At 43.5% G+C, this 19,086-nt stretch overlaps 1 protein-coding gene across 3 annotated transcripts in view; it reads left to right on the top strand.

The window, feature by feature from the left end:
- Nucleotides 1–19,086, top strand: part of MYOF (myoferlin) — a 157,232-nt gene that overhangs the window by 42,563 nt on the left and 95,583 nt on the right. For all 3 annotated transcript variants that reach the window (XM_058298784.2, XM_058298783.2, XM_058298782.2), the window contains exons 4-5: nucleotides 5,793–5,901; nucleotides 8,920–9,007. In XM_058298784.2, coding sequence (XP_058154767.1) covers nucleotides 5,793–5,901; nucleotides 8,920–9,007 — 197 coding nt within the window. The remainder of the gene's footprint in view (nucleotides 1–5,792; nucleotides 5,902–8,919; nucleotides 9,008–19,086) is intronic.

Here is a 19,086-nt window from a genome sequence, read left to right as displayed (position 1 = left end):
TTCTCAGACTTCCATGAGTATACGAGTTCCCTAAGGAGAAAGTCCGACCCGGGTCCTGGGAATCTGCTTTTTAACAAATGCTCTGGTGATTGTGAAGCAGGGCACACCGGGGACCACATTCTGAAAAAGCTTATGAGCCAATCCAGAGGGCAAGGGTGGGTGGGCTGGGGGGTTCCCACGAGCCCAAGTCGGCGAGAGACCCGAGGAGGTGCGCAGAAGGGATGCTGCTAACCAGGGGCCCCTGGGATGGGATGGCTGCACCGCCCTCCTGCCAGCCAGACTGAAAAGGCGGCGCCAGGCTCCCGCCTGCCTTTCGGCTCCGAATGAGGGACGAGGTAGATGGAATCCTGGCCCAGGTGAGAAGTGTGGGGAGGCGAGGTGGGCCCAGGCCTGGAGCCCCGCTGGCCTCACGGGCCTGGCGGAAATGACAAAATGACAGGCTGAAATGACAGGCTCCGCTGGCTGAGAGGCGGGGGGTGGTCCTTTCGGGTTTTCTACAGGGAACCGGGCAGCTTGGAAAAGGATTTGTCCCTCAGCTCAGCTGGGGGTGATTATTGGAGGTTGACACCACCCACCTCAGACTCTAGAGGCTGAAACAGTGCAGCATGTGACTTATTTTCCAGCCTCCAACGTGGTTTTCCTTTCCTCCTTCAGTAAATCACGTGGGCTCTGCTCCTGCTGCCCAGAAGGACTTGCCAGTCCATGTGCCCTCCCCTTCCAGGACCTCCGCCAGTGAGGCCCTTGCTCACCGCAGAGGCTCGTTCCTGCTGAGTTGGGCCTGGGCTAGGGGGGAGAACATTTTCCAGTTCTCTTTCATACTTCACTCTATTTTAAGAAGAAGAAAAAACAGCTAAACAAGTTCTTAACCAACACTCGCATGACCGGGTGGACTAGTTTGACATCAAACTCAATTTCCCCCCAATCGTAACATCTCATTTTCTAGTAGTTGCTCCAGTCCGTTGCTGAGAGTTAGTTCAATCACTCGGCTTGAAACTATATGAATATTTATGGCGTGAAAATATAGGAGCCTGCTTTTTTTTTTCCATTTTGAAATACGTCAGCAAATTATTAATTCCAGAAGTAAAAGCTGGAGAGTCAAGGTGTCTTAAGATCCTGTCTAAAGTTTCCTTTTGAGATCATGAGCCATCTGTTTTAGCGTTGGGTGGAGCCCATGGGGAGGCTCTTATTTTTCTATGAAAATACAGGGCAAAGCTTCCCCGTTACTGTCACACTGTAACATTTTAGCATATTTATAGCATTAGTAATATAAAAGAAAAAGTTCTTGGTTTAGTGTCACCTCCTTTAAAGGAAATTGGCCTGCCGTCCGAATGAACTGCTCACATCCCCCGTGTAGGAGGCCCGGTCATCGGTCATCGTTTCCCAGTCTCGCGCAGTGTTTTGTATCTAGGCAACGCCAAAGAAAATAGGCCAGCCGGGGCGTATCCCAGGAGGCGCTGCAGGGCCCAGATTTACCCACAGGGGCTGTCCTTCAATTTGGAATTGTTTGTGTGTTTCCTCAGCTCAGCCTAGCTATTAAGATATCTTTGGGATTAAAGTCTTTCCAGGCTTTAATCTAAACATCCTAACTTTTCTTCAGAAAAAAAAATTAAATGTTTTCTTTTGTTTCCCCCCTACCATAGCATCAAATGTTTATAATGAAAAAGTGAATGTTAAAAAAAAAAAAAAGGGACTAACAGTTTATAAAGGAAGGAATTGAGGTTAGACTTTATAACTGGCTTCTTTTATTTCACTCCATTACTGGAGTTTTCTGTTCTTACCTTCTCATGGGGATTGGAAAGCAGCAGATATTGTTTGAGTCAGAACAAAATGTAAAACCACTAGGACCCTTAAAGGACCAGCAGATAGGCTGTTTATTTTAGGCAAGCCTGTTCTCTGCAGTTAACCACAAGCCCCACCACTCCCTATTACTTATACTCACTGGATTCTACATTTCCTTTATCGTCCTAACCTTTCCCCCTGCCACCCTGTGTGAATTTAAGTTTGATCCACAATACCCTTGAAGGTAAGGGCCATTACCCTTGAAAACAGAAAAACTTGCCCAACATTCTGAATTGTCCAACATGGAAATATTCCAAGATATGTTCTTCCTAAATTAGAGAGCAAGGACTTCACTATAAGGGTAAAGATGTATTTAACATGCACTAGTTTCCAAAATAGACATATACATTAAAAATCACATATACAACCCTAGCAATAGACTTTTAGAGTTGAAAAGGGTCTGAGAACCTGTTTCCCTCAATCCACCTGTTTGCACAGAGTGACACAAGCTCAGAAAGTGGGGCCACTTCACCAAGGCCTCAAAGGAAGTTGGGCTACAGATTTAGGACTAGAACAGGAACTGTCTAATCCAGTGGTTCTCAACTTGGGATGCTTAAGCTCCCCCGGGGTACAGTTGGCACAACTGGGGGCTGCTCCTACTGGGTAGAGGCCAGGAATGCTGCTAAATATCAGACCAGGCACAGGACAGTCCCCCCCAACAAAGAAGTCACAGACCCAAAATGTCAGTAGTGTTGAGGCCAAGAAATAAACACACGAGGCATGTGAAAAATCAATAAATATTCAAAGTTTTTGAAAAAGAAAAGAAATAATCCAACCCCAAGCTGGGCTGCTTTCCACTTTAGTATTGAACCAACATCCTGCCCTGCTAGTTCTAAGATTTATTGCTGGCAGAGATGCGGGTCATTCTTACTTGTGCAAAGGCAAAACAGTACATATTCTAGTGCGCAGTTATCTTAACCACAGAGTTAGGCTATCCGCATCATGCAACTGTAAGGAACCAAATTCAATTTATGTTTCCATGTTGTTCAAGGCAAGTAGCTCATTTAAACATTTAATACCCATCAGGTGACTTAAAAATCTTCAGTTTTCACATCTTGTTTTTCTTAGAGACTCAATTAGCCAGCCTCATGGTTTTACTACCCTATTCTGAAAACGTGCAAAGAAATTTTCCTCAGGCTCACAGAGGGGTTGAGGGAAATTTGGAAGAGATTTCACTAAGTGTCTTACCTTGTGTGGGTGGGTCATCCGTTTCACCTAGCAGTGACGAAGTATAGACCCCTGTCCTCAATGTGTCAGGGGGATCAAAACACAAGTGAGGACAAAACGTTCATGTAACTAACCCAAGAATAGCATCAAACAACAGCTTGGCAATTGCATAAAATTTCAATTAATCATCCAGCTAATTGGAACGCTCAGTTAATCACACTGATGATTTTTAAAAATATGAGGCTCATGAAATAATAATAGGAGAGTGGGGAGCTTTTTTTCTTGTTGTTGTTCGGCTTTGGTTTATTGGTTTAAAAAATAAATCCCTGGCAGGTATGGATGGAATTTAGGCCACGAGGGTGGAGGTGGGGGAGGGGTTAGGGAAGTGTTCTCAGGACGCCAGATCCAGCTCAGTTGTCTATACATCCTGCCATGATCACAAGGCTGACCCTAAGACAATGATTTTTTTATTATAGTTTTTATTCAGGTATATCATTCATACATGAACACGCATGATAAGTGTGTAGTAAAAGTTGTGAACTTACAAAATAAACATGCACAAATAACATCATACAGGGCTCCCATACATCAACCCCCTCCACCAACACCTTGCCCTGTTGTGAAACATTTGCTACAAACGATGCAAGAGCATCATGACCCTAAGACAATTATTTTAATGCTCAGTGACCACTGGTAAAATAAACAAGCCTGTTGGATGGAGACTAGTTAAGGGAGGGTTTCCTGCCGTAGGGGGGCAGGCCTCCACTTACAATGTGGTAAGAACACCTGCCCCACTCCCCCCACTGCCAGCTTTTCCCAAGGTACCTTGTGACTTTGAGCCTATTCCAGCTGCAGAGAGGCAGCCCTCATCCAGATTCCTCAGCAGGAACCAACAGAGCCTAGCCACAACCCCGGCAAAGTGCTCTTCCGTTGGCTGAGTGATTCCTCGACTGATGCGTGGGGCGGGATGCTCCTGATGGAGAAAAAGATATCCGTTCTTGCCCACCACTCAGTCAGGCAGGTGCGTCTACCTGGTGAAACTTCTACCCGCACACTCTGTAAGGTCCTGTCAATTCTCAGCACTGACTGGGAGTCCTAATTTCTCTATTGCCCTAAAAGGATGGAACAGTTGGCTCTAGTCCCTCAGGAAGCAGTCTTTTTCTGGACTGCGCTTGTGGTGTTAGAAGGAATGAGAATCCATCTATGTTGTTGACTGTCTTGCTTGGTGTTCTTTGTGAGAAGGTATGCGCTTTCAAGAAATCACGTGCAGACTGTTCATGCTTTTGGGTAAATTGCATGAACCAGTGTTCCACATGCTCCACAGCCACTTTCTAGGTTTGTGCAGTGTAACATATCTATTCGTGTCAAGTGAAGTCACTGCGTATTGTCGAGGCACTGGTGCACATGTTTGGGTTACAGATGCCAGCTCTATAGTCCTGTTTTGGGGGCCTGAGTGGGGAAGGGAAATATATGTCAGTTAAAAAATAGTGTCCCCACGTTGACATTCACTTTTACTTCCTGATTTTTAAAGAAACTGTACATGGTTACATAAAATTAATATTTCTAAGCAGACTTCCTGGATTATTATTTTTGCCAGAAAGCCCAGAATTATATTTAATGCTCAATTGGAGTTTCCTCACTCTGGGTTTTATGATATGGGGAATCTCTTCTACCACTTATGGGCAAGATGCTTAGTTTTATATTTTTATGTTAATGATTTTTTAGTGATCATATCTGCTATTTGGTGGTTAAGCTGCTGCAAACTTAGGAAAGTCATAAGTAACTATTTTAAAATGTTCATTATTTCTGTCTTAATTTTCTGCAATATGCACTAAGAGCCTTTGCCTTTTTTTTTATTGCATTTCACCAAGAGAAAGGCTTTGCTTCAACACACTCTCATATTATGTTTCATGTTATAATCCCAAATTTACAGACTATTTGTGACTGGTTACATATTTATATTGACTAATTCACTGCGGAAGTGAAGCCTTTAAATTTTGTTGATTCATGTTCCCAAAATATAAAGATGGTTTGTGTATCCGTTATCAATACATGTAGATTTTTCTATTTTTTGCCTTCATTCAGTAAATTATCTAAGTATCTACTGTGTTCTAGATGCTGGGGTTATGGCAGTGAACAAAATAGGCAGTAATGCTGCCTTCGTGGAGCCTGCAATCCAATGAGCAGAATATGTCTTTCTGTACCAATATGTTACATAAAATAAGTAGATGGGTAAGTGGTAGAGGCTGAATATTACCCTCCAGGGTCCAGGAAAAGAAAGAAATACACACATACCATTCTGGAAACAATTGCTCTGGAGTTATGTGGGGTAGCAGGTTATCCTCATCAATAGTTCAAAAAGGTCTACTTCAGGGCAAGTTTTCACAATGGGTAAAGTTTCGTGGGTCCTAAATTTCCGTTACAAAGGAGTGACTTACTCTTACTGAAATTTTTCCTACTTCTCTCTCTTCCTGGAACTTGGGGGAGGGCGTGTGTGTTATAGTCAGTGTTGATCTCTCACCTGTCTCACTCCTTCATGACTTGTTGAATTGCCATAGACCAGAGTTTTACTCTTGGAATGAAACTTGTTATGGATGAGAAGTGATGGCAGATGTGCCATGTTTACCGCCAAAATGCCCTGCTAGGGTGAGAACAAAATGGCCCGCACGTCATTATGAGATGATTTTCATTTCAGCAGATGAATAGGAATTGAAGTGCCTGGTCACATGAGTAGAAGGGTAGGTGCCTCTCACCTAGACCTCTGTGTTTTTTTGTCTTCCCTGCAGATTAATTGGAACGGCGACGGTGCCTTTGAAGGACCTGATCGGCAACCAGAGCAGATCACTGCCGTATAAACTGGTCTCCCTGCTAAATGAAAGGGGGCAGGAGACTGGGGTGAGCATTTATTTTTCTTGTTGAATGGCTTTGAAGTGAGATGCTTAAGTGAAAGTTCATTAACTGTGTAGATTTATAGCTAGTTTACTACAAAAAAATAGGGAGAAATCTGATTTTGAGGTAAGTAAATCACACAACTAGCAGATTAGATAAATTTGATTTTCTATGAGAGAATTCTAGACTGTGAGTGAGACCACCACTGGGAATAGCTCTGAGCATATCCACGTGGAAGTAATATGTGTGTGGCTATACATAGCTCTGTGTATGAGACACCCCTTAGAACATTCTATAGAAGGTGGCATGTCAGTGTTACCTTAGAATATCATAACGTCAATATCACAATCTCTGTTATTGCATTGGTAGATGCATGTTTTCTGACCACATGCTCTTTAATTAAGAACATATCAATATTGTCTGCAGTGGAGCTAGAACTCTTTTTCACAAGTGTGCTTAAAATATTGACTCAAACATGGCAGCTCCCAAATTTCCTATACTTGTTAATACTTTGCCAATTAACTCTTTTATTTTCCAAGAGACTTGTTTTGCTCAAAGGCCTGGGTAAAGGGAGAAATTTTTATACTGAAAGAAGCCATCCACGTGGGCAAGAATATGGGTTCGGCCTCTCAATGTCCATGAGAGAATGCCTATCTTGCTGGTGTCTCCAAAGTTTATACGTTTGCTCTTAATCAGCATCCTAACCATAAAATGTAAATTCAAGATGTCGAATATCATTTATCTACCCAAAACCTTGCCTAGGAAAGATGATACCAGTCAGTGATTTCTGGCTGCTTTTTGTTTGTTTGTTTGTTTGTTGAAAGTACAGAAGAAAGCCTATGTAGAACCCTAAAATGGCAGACCTGTGGTGCTGAATGGAGCACGCCTGCCCCCTGTGCTCCCCTCATCCCAGAGCACTTCTGGGATCCCTAAGATTCCTGGGACCACATCCTGAACACCCCTGATCCAGGGGATGAGTCATGCATGTGCTCGTCCAAGTTTTGAAAGTTTGATTCTTATAGGTAATGTTTATAGGTAATGCTGTAGGCTTGGTTTTCAGCATAGGTAGCTATAAGATGCTCCTTTTACGATTACTTCTTTGCTATGAAACTGTTGTTGGGGGCATTGTTTCTTATCCTGTTCAGTGCCTCCCAGGTCAGTGGTGATCAGTGGTTCCTAAGTTAGCCATGGGCTGTGCTCTTTCCCAAGCAGAGTATTTGCTGATGAGTAGGCAAATGGAAAAGATAAGGGCAGTGCAGTGTGTGTGTGTGTGTGTGTGTTGTGTGTTAGGGTTTACCAGATGTAGTAAATAAAAGTACAGGATGCCCATTTATAATTGAGTTTTAGGTAAATAATGAATAGTTTTTTCCATAAGTGTGCCCCAACTATTTCATCCCATATTTCACTTGGTAACCCACGTGTGTGTTGTGGATGCATGTGTGCACGTGCACAGAAGTCTTGTCTTTTTTTTGAGGTGCAGGTGGGGATTGAACCCAGGACCTCATGTGGGGAGCCGGCCCTCAATCACTGAACCACATTGGCCTCCCTGAGTTGATTTTCTCATTTTGTTTGTTTGCTGTTTGTTTTGTTTTGTTTTGTTTTAGGAGGCACCGGGGACTGAACCCGGGACCTCCCGTGTGGGAAGCCCGCTCTCAGCTATTTGAGCCACATTCGCTCCCCCATATACATCTTTTTTTTTGCACAGGATTCCCTTTATTCTGAGGTTTGTCCTTCCTAATAATTCATTTTTGTGTTAAAATGCCTTTATTTTATATATAAACTGATTGTGATGGTGAATGGTAGGCATGGACATGCGTTTGGCAAAATAAAATTTAGCAACCCTGTGTTGACCCTGTAGCAAATTTTGTTGAAAGTCTGTGGTGCATGAAATATAAAAGTATAAACTCTGCCCTAGAATAATGACTCATATGAGAAATTTATCTCAGATTTTATAAACAGGAATAATTATCTCCTGTAAGGAACTGGTATGTCTCCTCCTTTCTGGTAATGAAAGTTCCAAAGATTTTCTGTTTCCCTTTTTACCTCAGCACCTAGGCATCCTGGAACCTCCTTCCATGTAAGGGAGACGGCAATTATGCTGAACTTTATGATTTCTAACATGTTTCCTCCTTAATCAGGCATTATTCTCCCTCTTTGTTCCTATTTATGAATCATATTGTATATCATTTTTTTTTTTAAAGATTTATTTATTTATTTAATTTCCCCCCCTCCCCTGGTTGTCTGTTCTCTGTGTCTATTTGCTGCGTCTTGTTTCTTTGTCCGCTTCTGTTGTCGTCAGCGGCACGGGAAGTGTGGGCGGCGCCATTCCTGGGCAGGCTGCTCTTTCTTTTCAGGCTGGGCGGCTTTCCTCACGGGCGCACTCCTTGCGCGTGGGGCTCCCCCACGCGGGGGACACCCTTGCGCGGCGGCACTCCTTGCGCGCATCAGCGCTGCACATGGCCAGCTCCACACGGATCAAGGAGGCCCGGGGTTTGAACCGCGGACCTCCCATATGGTAGACGGACGCCCTAACCACTGGGCCAAAGTCCATTTCCCTGTATATCATTTTTTGATAGTCAATTAAAATTCTTTTTGGAGAGAAATGTGAAAATAAATTTCAAGTAAGTCAGTGAGCAAACGCATAAATTAATACTTTAAAATCGGCCTCTGTAAGTGTAACTCTGTTATTGGAGGCCATTTCCAGTCTAGAATGGAGGCTAATTATAAGTTCATAGTTGCCTGTCACAACTTTACTCCAATTTATGAAATTGTGCTTTAGCAGTGACACACCTGGCAACCTGTAACAGGTAACTCCGTTCCCAGGCTCCTGGTTTTCCCGTTCTGCCTTGTCTCAAAGTGGGAAGATACTAACAATTGAGCACTTGCTGCCCTTCTCCCTTTCCATCCTCTCCCTCCTGCTTACCCCTTCCCAAACTTCTACTCCTGCTGTAGTGATTCACGTTGAAGCCGAAACATTCCAATGCGCTGCACTGATTCTCTCTGCCATGCGTTCTCTCTCCCCAGGCCACCATTGACTTGGTGATCGGCTATGACCCACCTTCGGCTCCACATCCAAATGACCCAAGTGGGGCCAGCGGGCTGGGCACGGAAGGTAAGCTGACCCTTCTGAAGGCGAACCCACGCCAAGGGGAAACTACTAAAGACACACAAGGAGAGGAAAGTCTCCAGAGAATGCCTTCCATGTTGTCACACTGTCGGTAGCTCCGTGTCCACCTCAACAGAGGCCCTGTAAGACAGGCGGAGCTGCCCTAAGGAGGGACATTGCTGTTGTTTACAAAATGCCCTAAGGTAGAAGGGAGGAGTCGTGCAGCCCAGTGCTCAACAACCTCGCGCTGAGCTCATCAAGTGCTCACACAGACACCAGAGGAGTGTTCCAAGCAGAGCTTTCCTTCAGACCCCGTGTGTGTCACATGCACACACAGACCCCATAAAATGTGGGGCTCGAGGCATGGCCCTTCTGCTCTCCTCCATGGGTCTCCTCACCTGCCAAAGGTATGAACCACCAGGCTGTGCTCTTGGCCACCAGTCTCACGGTCAGTAACCTTGGACTGGAGCCTGTTTATAATAACCCTCCTCTTATTCTCCTTTCTCTCTGACATGGTTGTGAGTCATTCAGGGCCATCAGAGTCTGCTCTAGATGGAATTGGGGACTTGGGGGGAGGCTTTGGACCTTAGGTGAAGGGTCTGCAAGACAATCTGGCCTTTTGCACAGCTGAGTTTGAGCTCCTTGTAGCATTTTTCCAGGGTGACGTGATGCCCTGAGATGCATTACCAAATGCCCACTGGTGACCCCAGCCTCAGCATGTGCCCTAGGAAGGGAGAGGCCCACTCATCTTGCCACACTCGCCTGCTGCCATGAAATTCTCCTTCCCAGGAGGATCCCTGGCACTTGCTTCTGCCATGCTTAGCTACGTGTGTCCTGACTTCTCTTTGTTCCTCTTCATTCTGAGCTCAGCTCTTTTGCCATTGAGTGATCCACTCAGTGTCTGCACTAGCAGTGCCTGCCTCCTGGCCCATGGAGTCTCTGCCACCATTTCCTTCCAACCTTTTTTTTTTTTGAGGTCCTGGGGCTTGGAACTGAACCCAGGACTTTGCATGTGGGAAGTCACACTCAATCACTGAGCCACAGCTGCTCCCCTGAGTTGGCGCTTTCATTTGTCTGCCTGTTATTTTTTTTGTTTTTGTTTTTGATTTTTTTTGGGAGGCACCAGGAACCAAATCCAGGACCTCCTTTGTGGCAAGCAGGTGCTCAACCACTTAAGCAGCATCCACTCCCCCCTCCCTGACTTTTTATCCCCCTCAGCCACTGCCTCCACTCCCCCTCCTCACTGCAGATAGTCCAGTATTAGTATTTCAGCCCGTTTCTTGACCAAGGAGTTGTGTGGTTGCAGCACGGGCTAACTGGCCCCTTCTCACCCAGTGATGGCTGGACTGAGCTCAGCTGTAGCCCCCCCACACACACACACCCCTCCCAGCAGCACCATGGGCACACCCCATGGTCCTCAAGCACTCCCAGCCCCGCGAGAGCCCTGTGGTGGCTCAAGAACATCCCCGGCTCCTTTCACTGCCATAGCAGTGACAACAGATAAAACACAGAGGACACAGCCCAGGAACGAACAACACTCCATCAGGTGCTGAGCTAAGTGACCAGCCCCATTCCTTCATGCCTCCTCCTTCGATGTCTGTTATTGCCAGTATTTGCATTGGCCTGGGAAGGGCACAGGTACTTTCTGGCCTGCAGAAGGCAGCCCCAACGGGTGGGCTACCTGGAACGGCCTCTTGAGTTGGAGGATCAGGACACCTTCACTCACACTGATGGTTTTCTCAAGCCTGACGGTTTATTGGCAGTTAAAAGGCAGTTGCATCATGTTTATTCCATTTCAATGGCCAAAATGTTAAATATGGTACCCTTTCAGCCAGGCCTTGGGGAGAAAAATAGCAGTGCTTCATTCAAGTGAAAGCAGTAAACTTCAAATGATAGAGGTTGGTGCCACACCATTTATTAATATTTTTGGAGCAAAACAATTGGTTGCTGAGTTTCTTGAGCACCATTGCTAGATGCTGCAGTGCTGGGGGTGATAAGTGTTTTAAGATACATCTCCTGGCCCATGCACAGTGCTGATGCGCACAAGGAGTGCCGTGCCACGCAGGGGTGTCCCCCGCGTAGGGGAGCCCCACGCTCAAGGAATGCGCCCCCTAAGGAGAGCCGCCCAGCGCGAAAGAAAGTGCAGCCTGCCCAGGAATGGTGTCGCACACACGGAGAGCTGACACAAGATGACACAACAAAAAGAAACACAGATTCCCGTGCCGCTGACAACAACAGAAGCAGACAAAGAAGACGCAGCAAATAGACACAGAGAACAGACAACTGGGGCGGGGGGTGGGGAGGATGGGGAGAGAAATAAATAAATAAATCTTTAAAAAAAAAAAAAAAGATACAGCTCCTGCCCTCCAGGAACTTTCAGGTTTTGAGACAAGACTCTATCTCAAAAGTGTAGCATTATGGCTAAGAGAAAGGGCTTTGAGATCGGCCTGGCCTGGGTTGGAGTCTGTGTCTATTATTAATTAGCCAGGTGACCTTGGGTAAGTTATTTAACCTCTCTGAGTCTCAGCTTTCTATACTGTAATGTGGGGAGAATAGCAGTAACTACTTCATAAAGTTGGGAGGATTAAATGAGAGATTGCCTATAAAATGCTTAGTCCAGTGCTTGGCATACAGTAAGTGCTACATTAATGGTAGCTCTTATTATTACAAAAATAATTCCAGATGGCTTGTAATCATGAGCTCAGTTGGGTAGCTCACTCGGAATGAAACATTCAAACTTCTCCCTCTAAAAAAGCAGAGCTATTACAAGAGAATGATTTGGTTTGACTTAGTTACGTTGAGATAACCAAATGCTTTCTTTTAAAATATCTTTCTGTTTTATAAAAAAATATTTTGTCCCAGTGGACTGAAAAACCTTTGAGAACAAGCAGTTTATCAAGCTATTCTGAGTGTCGAGGGAGGTCCTGTCTCCTGAGAAGGATCCACATGAGCTCAAGTCCAGAAACCCAAGAACCAAAAACATGCTATTTCCCTGGAGCAAAAAGCATCATTGTTAGAAATGAGGAAAGCACCAACTCTTGAAGTTTCTAACCCCCTGGGTCCTTTTGCATTACCATTGCTCTAAGAGGCAGCTGTGGACCGAAATCGTCTCCTTAGGAAGCTGACTCACTGCAGGCTTGGCAGCTGCCAGTCAGGGCAAGGGCAGTCCTGATGCTGCTGGACTGAGATGGAAAATGAACCAGAGCTTGGGCACCTTTGCTTTGGATTCCAAAAAAGAATGTTACCAAGTGCTGGTAAAAGTGTGATGACTATTTACTAAAGTGAAATTTCTTTATTTAATAAATGAGCAGGGTTCTTTGACCTGGAAGTGTTGTCTTTGATCTATAATATTAATATTCAACAAGGCCAAGTCAAGGGGAGCATTCCAAATGTTAGCTCCATAGTGGGGCTAAGGAAACTTTCCTTTAGCTTTTTTTTTTTTTTTAATCTTCCCAGTATCTTATACTGTATTGATTATTTTCAGGAAAAACATGTTTTTTCTTAACATGATAATTCATTTCAATTCAGCAATGACATTTTGAGTATCTGCTATAGCTCCATTCTAGGGAAGACACTGAGAAAAAATAAACTCAGTTTTAGGGATGATAAGTCCAACAAAAATGAGCCAGAAAAATGAGAGTAAGAGAGCCATACCTTCACCATCACACACCTAAATGACATACACAGGACATCTGGCCCTGATTTTATTTTTCTCCCTTCCCTTCAATTGATGCTCAAGAAAAATCTTTACCCTTCTCTAAAAAAGTATTATGGATCTGCTTCCTCCAATTTACATAATTCTTTTCAACTTTTTAAAAATTTGGACTCAATTTTTTTTTAGCATAACCGTGATACCTGATTATAAAAATTAAAGCCTCACAGAAATAAGACAATGCAAAAACCTCTCAAATCCCATTTTCCCAAGATAAGCATTAACAGCCACTGATTTTATTGATGTATATCTTTCATATATGAATATATGTAGACACTAAGTATATAGTAAAAGTTGTGAACTTTAAAAATAAGCATGCATAATGTCATGCAGGGCTTCCATGTATCACCCCACCACCAAAACCTTGCATTGTTGTGAAACATTTGTAACAAATTAGGGAAGAGCATCATCAAAGTATTATTATTAAATCTAGTTCATATATTATATTTGGTGCATTTTCCTCCCAATTCACCCTCTTATTTTTGTTGTTTTTCATAAGCCACTTCAATGTCAGGAAGCATGCATCCTCTGACATCGTTCTTCTTTTTTAGGATGTTTTTGGCTATTTGGGACCCCTTTCCCTTCCAAATAAATTTGTTAATTGACTTTTCTTTTTCTATAAAGTACGCTGTTGGAATTTTGATTGGCATTGCACTGAGTCTATAGATCAGTTTGGGTAGAATTGACATCTTCACAATGGTTAGTCTTCTAATCCTTTAACCTAGAATGTCCATTTAGGTCTTCTTTGATTTCTTTTTGCAGTGTTTTGTAGTTTTCTGAATACAGATCCTTTACATTCCTGGTTAAATTAATTCCTAGATATTTCAGTCTTTTTGTTGCTATTATAAATGAACTTTTTTCTTGATTTCCTCCTCAGCTTGAGCATGTATAGAAACATTACTGGTTTTTGCATGTTGATCTTATATCCTTCCACTTTGCTGAACTCATTTAGTAGCTCTAAAAGCTTTGTTGTAGATATTTCAGGATTTTCTAGATATAGAATCATGTCATCTGTGAATAGTGAGAGTTTCACTCCCTCTTTTCCAATTTAGATGCCTTTTATTTCTTTTTCTTGCTTAATGGCTCTAGCTAGAACTTCTAGCACAATGTTGGTTAACAGTGGTGACAGTTGTCATCCTTGTCTTGTTCCTGATCAAGGAAAAGCTTTCACCCTCTCCCCATTGAGTACAATGTTGGCTGTGGGATTTTCATATATGCCCTTTATTATAACGAGGCATTTTTCTGATATATCTATCTTTCACAGTGTTTTTATCAAGAAACAGTGCTGGATTTTGACAAATGCCTTTTCTGTGTCAATTGAGATAATCATGTGATTTTTGTCCTTCAATTTGCTAGTGTGGTGTTGATTTATTTTCTAATGTCAAACCACCCTTGCATACTAGGAATAAAACCTACTTGATAGTAGTGTATAATTCTTTTCATATGTTATTGGATTTGATTGGCAAGTATTTTGTTGAGAATTTTTGCATCTGTGTTCATTAGATGAACTATAATTTTCTTATAGTATCTTTATCTGGCTGTGTTATTAGGATGATGTTGGCTTCATAAAATGTGTTGCATAATTTTCCCTCTTTCTCAATGTTTTGGGAGAATTTAAACAGAATTGGCATTAATTTGTTTGGAAACATTTCGTAGAATTCCCCTGTGAGGCCATATGGTCCTGGACTTCTCTTTGTTGGAAGATTTTTGATGACTAATTCAGTCTCTTTAAATGTAATTGGTTTGTTCAGTTCCTCTATTTCTTATAGAGTTACTGTAGGTTTATTGTGAATTTTCTTTTTTTTTTAAGATTTATTTATTTATTTATTTCTCTCCCCTCCCCCCCCCAACCCTGGTTGTCTGTTCTCTGTGTCTATTTGCTGCGTCTTCTTTGTCCGCCTCTGTTGTTGTCAGCAGCACAGGAATCTGTGTTTCTTTTTGTTGCGTCATCTTGTGGTGTCAGCTCTCCGTGTGTGCAGCACCATTCCTGGGCACTGGGCGGCTCTCCTTACGAGACACACTCCTTGAGCGTGGGGCTCCCCTATGCGGCGGACACCCCTGCATTTCATGGCACTCCTTGCGTGCATCAGCACTGCACATGGGCCAGCTCAACACAGGGGTCGGGGGCCCTGGGTTTGAACCCTGGACCTCCTATGTGGTAGGCGGGCACTCTCTCAGTTGAGCCAAATCCACTTCCCTATCCCATAACTTTTGGTAAGTTGTGTTCTCATTTTTATTTGTCTCTACATGTCTACTAATTTTTCTTGCAGTTTCTTCTTTGACACACTGATTGTTTAGGAGAGTATTGTTTAACCTCCATATATTTGCAAAATTTTCCCTTTTTTGGCATATTATTGATTTCTAGCTTCTTTCCATTATGATCAGAGAAGTCACTTTGTATAATTTCAATCTTAAATTTATTGAGAGCTGTATTGTGGCCGAGGATGTGTCTATCCAGGATGAAGGTCCATGAGCACTTGAAAAGAATGTATAACCTGCTAATTTGGGGTGCAGTGTTCTGTATATGTCTGTCAGATCCAGCTCTTTCATCATATTGTTCAAGTTCTCTGATTCCTATTTGATCTTCTGTCTAGTTATTTCATTTAATGATGTGAATGGCATGTTGAAATGGAGGCATCAATTTCTCCTTTCAGTTTTGCCAGAGTTTGCCTCATGTATTTTTGGAGCACCCTGGTTTGGTGCATAGATATTTACAACTGTTACCCCACCTGGTGGTTTGTCCCTTTTATTAGTGTATAATGGCCTTCTGCATCTCATATTTTTGCATTTAAAGTCTGTTTTGTCTGACACCCATATAGCTTCCCTTGCTCTCTTTTGGTTACTATTTGCATGAAATATCTTCTTCCTACCTTTCACTTTCAGTTTATTTATATCCCTGGGTCTAAGGTAAGTCACCTGCAGACAGCATATGGATGGCTTATGTTTTCTTATCCATTCTGTCAGCCTATGTCTTTTTAAAAAAAAAAAGATTTATTTATTTATTTATTTATTTATTTATCTCCCCTCCCCCCCCCACCCCAGTTGTCGGTTCTCTGTGTCTATTTGCTACATCTTCTTTGTCCGCTTCTGTTGTTGTCAGCGGCAGGGGAATCTGTGTCTCTTTTTGCTGCGTCATCTTGTTATCTCTCCGTGTGGGCGGCGCCATTCTTGGTCAGGCTGCACTTTCTTTCGTGCTGGGTGGCTCTCCTTATGGGGCACACACCTTGTGCATGGGGCTCCCCTACGTGGGGACACCCTTGCGTGGCAGGGCACTCCCTGCACGCATCAGCACCACGCATGGGCCAGCTCCAACGGGTCAAGGAGGCCCGGGGTTTGGACCATGGACCTCCCATGTGGTAGATGGACGCCCTATCCACTGGGCCAAGTCCACTTCCCACCCCTGCAAATTAAAAAACAAATTATGACCAGTCAGTCTTAGAATCACAGGGACTGACCACCTCATTTATTGGTTTTTGAAGAATACTTTCCTGGAACTCTTACATGGAGATGACAAAAGCTACAGCCCTGGGGTGTTGTTGGCTTGACTGAAAGTGAGTGCCATCATGTGTGTTCCTTTCATTAACCACCTCTGAGACTGTTCGTGTGACAGAGGGTGGACTGACCCAGACCACAGGCTTGACCGCCTGAAAACCTGCTACCATGACAACTGGATTCACCAGATGTCTGCAGCTTGGCTAGAACCTACCTTCCTGTGACTGGGATAAACTATTTTAACAATCTAGTCTATTTTTGAAGAACCATCTGTTAAAATTGTGCTTTGTACTACTATAGAAATATGGAAGCCCATTCAGAGCCAGGCTTCACTCCTTTGGATTTATTTCATTCTACAAACACTAAAGTCACTTTGCTTAAAATTAAATTTGATACTGTTCAAAAAATATTTACTGACACCTGTCTGAGGCATGTAGAGGTGAATAAGGGCTTGTTTTGCCCCCAAGGAGCTGATAATCCAGAAGAAAGATAAAATATAAACATGAATAACTATAAACCAGGGCTGTGTATAATAAATTCCTCAAAAGAAGACAAAGAAAATTGTTATAGGAGAAATCAAAGGAGAGGGGAATGTGTAATTAGTTGCCAAGTAAGAAACAGTTTCCTAGGAAAAGAAAGTCTTTTTAGCTATTTTCAACTGTTCTCTTAGTGCTTAGCATAATACTTGAAATATAATTACTCAAGAAATGCTTGGTTGGTTCAGTGAATAAATGAATGAGTGAATGAAGGATGGACAGTGGATATGGTTTAATTTCTTTCTTTCAAGAGGGATGTTTTGGTGGAACACTAGTGAATAGTGGAAAGTGACTGTTTCCTCCAGAGGTGTGATGAGAAGGAAGTATGTTCCTAAGGACTGTGAATGCCCAGTGGAGACATTTGTACTGATGGACAAACCAGGGGATCCATGGAACGTTTTCTGAACAAGAGGTTGACATGGTCAGGGCTGAGCTGGAAACTGATTAATGTGCTATAAGATTGTTACAGGCAGTTTTTCCTGAATTGAGTCTTTTTTTTTTTTAAGATTTATTTTTCATTTATTCCTCTCCTCTTCCCCTCCCCACCGCCCTGCAGTCTGCTCTCTGTGTCCCTTCCCTGTGTGTTCTTCTGTGTCCACTTGCATTCTTGTCAGCGGCACCAGGAATCTGTGTCTCTTTTTGTTGTGTCATCTTGCTGCGTCAGCTCTCTGTATGTGCAGTGCCACTCCTAGGCAGGCTGCACTTTTTTCGCATGAGGCGGCTCTCCTTACGGGGCACACTCCTTGCGTGTGGGGTTCCCCTACACAAGGGACACCCCTGTGTGACACGGCACTCCATGTGTGCATCAGCATTGCACGTGGGCCAGCTCACCACACGGGTCAGGAGGCCCAGGGTTTGAACCCTGGACCTCCCATATTATAGGCAGACGCTCTATCAGTTGAGCCACATCCACCTCCCTGAATTGAGTCTTGAATCAGATGGCTTTGTCCAGGAAATTAGCTCCATTTGGCCCATTTTTTTCCCAGGCTATTTAGGAAAATCAAAGTGATCATAATACACAAGAGGTTCTCAAATTTAGACACATTAAAATCATCAAGGAAGATCTTTGTGCAGATTTATGGCACCTACCTCCTGATGGTCTAATTTGGTTGATCTGGAGGGGAGCCCCCAAATCTGTATGATTAGCAGGAATTCTCAGGAGATCCTGGTGAAGGCAGTTTTTGGAGCTCACTTTGAGAAACCTTCCAGGGAGCATTTTACGTGGTTAACATTATCTTGCCCAGATTCAGGCAGAGCTCTTTGGGTAATGTGTTTCAGACTGGCTCACAGCAGGATTTCCCAGGAAGGCTGTGTTTGTGTCAGTGCTTGGTTAGAAACTCTTCCACGTTACCTTTGCTCTGGTCTGTGTATTGGAACCAGGCCAGAAAATTCTTAGGGCATATCTACTGATATTTACCCAAGAATTGGGGTAAGGACCAATGAATCACTTATAGTCAGAAAACAGACACTTATTTGTCTAACATCTAACATTTTAGAAACCCAGAAAAGGTATTATTCAACATTCTAGCTAAATCAACATGTCATCGCCAAAATATTACATGTTTTCATGCTTGAAAACTCACTCTATTCTGTTCTGCTTTGTACTTTTTAGCCTATACTGGAGATGCTATTATACCAGCCCTTGTTCTGATGATTTTTCAATGACCTCGGGTCCAAGATAAATTCTGCCATGACCAGCACCACCATGTTAACAAGACTTCATCATGAGAGGCAGAAGTAATATCATAGGCAGAGAAAGGCTTTCCAGAACTCCAGAAAAACAGGGTTGCTTTGGAGAAATAGTAACTATTGATCAGAAAAAGTATAAAATATTCCAGAAAGCACTTCCATCGAGGATGGAAAGGGATTAGATGGGATGGTGGCCCAATTAGTGCTTAAGCAGAGAAGGTAGGAGAGGGGAGAGTGTTTGGAAAAAGGAGCATGCTGGCCAGAGGGAGATCTGCGTTTCAGGATCTCCGAGGCCGGGAGGAAGCCAGTGTGAGTGGCAAGTGTTCCTCCTCAGCCATTCCTAGGAGCTGCCTTCATTGGGAAGCTCCTCCCTGGCAAGAGAGAGACACAGGAGGGCGATGGAGGTGGGGAGGGGAGGGCCTGCAGATGGGGTGGGCTCTGAGTGACTAATAGCACACCCCCCTCTGCTCAAAATGAGAATTGCTAGAGGAGAATGCTGCGAGCCAGGAGGAGGTGAGGAGGTGGATACCCACAGCGGAGGCCAAAGGTAAACGTGGCTGTATGAGAAGGTTTTCTATGGCTGCCAACCCTTTAGCACTGGTTTCCAAGTTAGACTTGCGTTTTGTGGTCATGAAAGCGTCATTCTTTATAGATCC

This window comes from Dasypus novemcinctus, chromosome 6 (assembly GCF_030445035.2).
Source record: "Dasypus novemcinctus isolate mDasNov1 chromosome 6, mDasNov1.1.hap2, whole genome shotgun sequence".
Taxonomy (NCBI): domain Eukaryota; kingdom Metazoa; phylum Chordata; class Mammalia; order Cingulata; family Dasypodidae; genus Dasypus; species Dasypus novemcinctus.
This window is presented reverse-complemented; position numbering and strand designations above follow the sequence as displayed.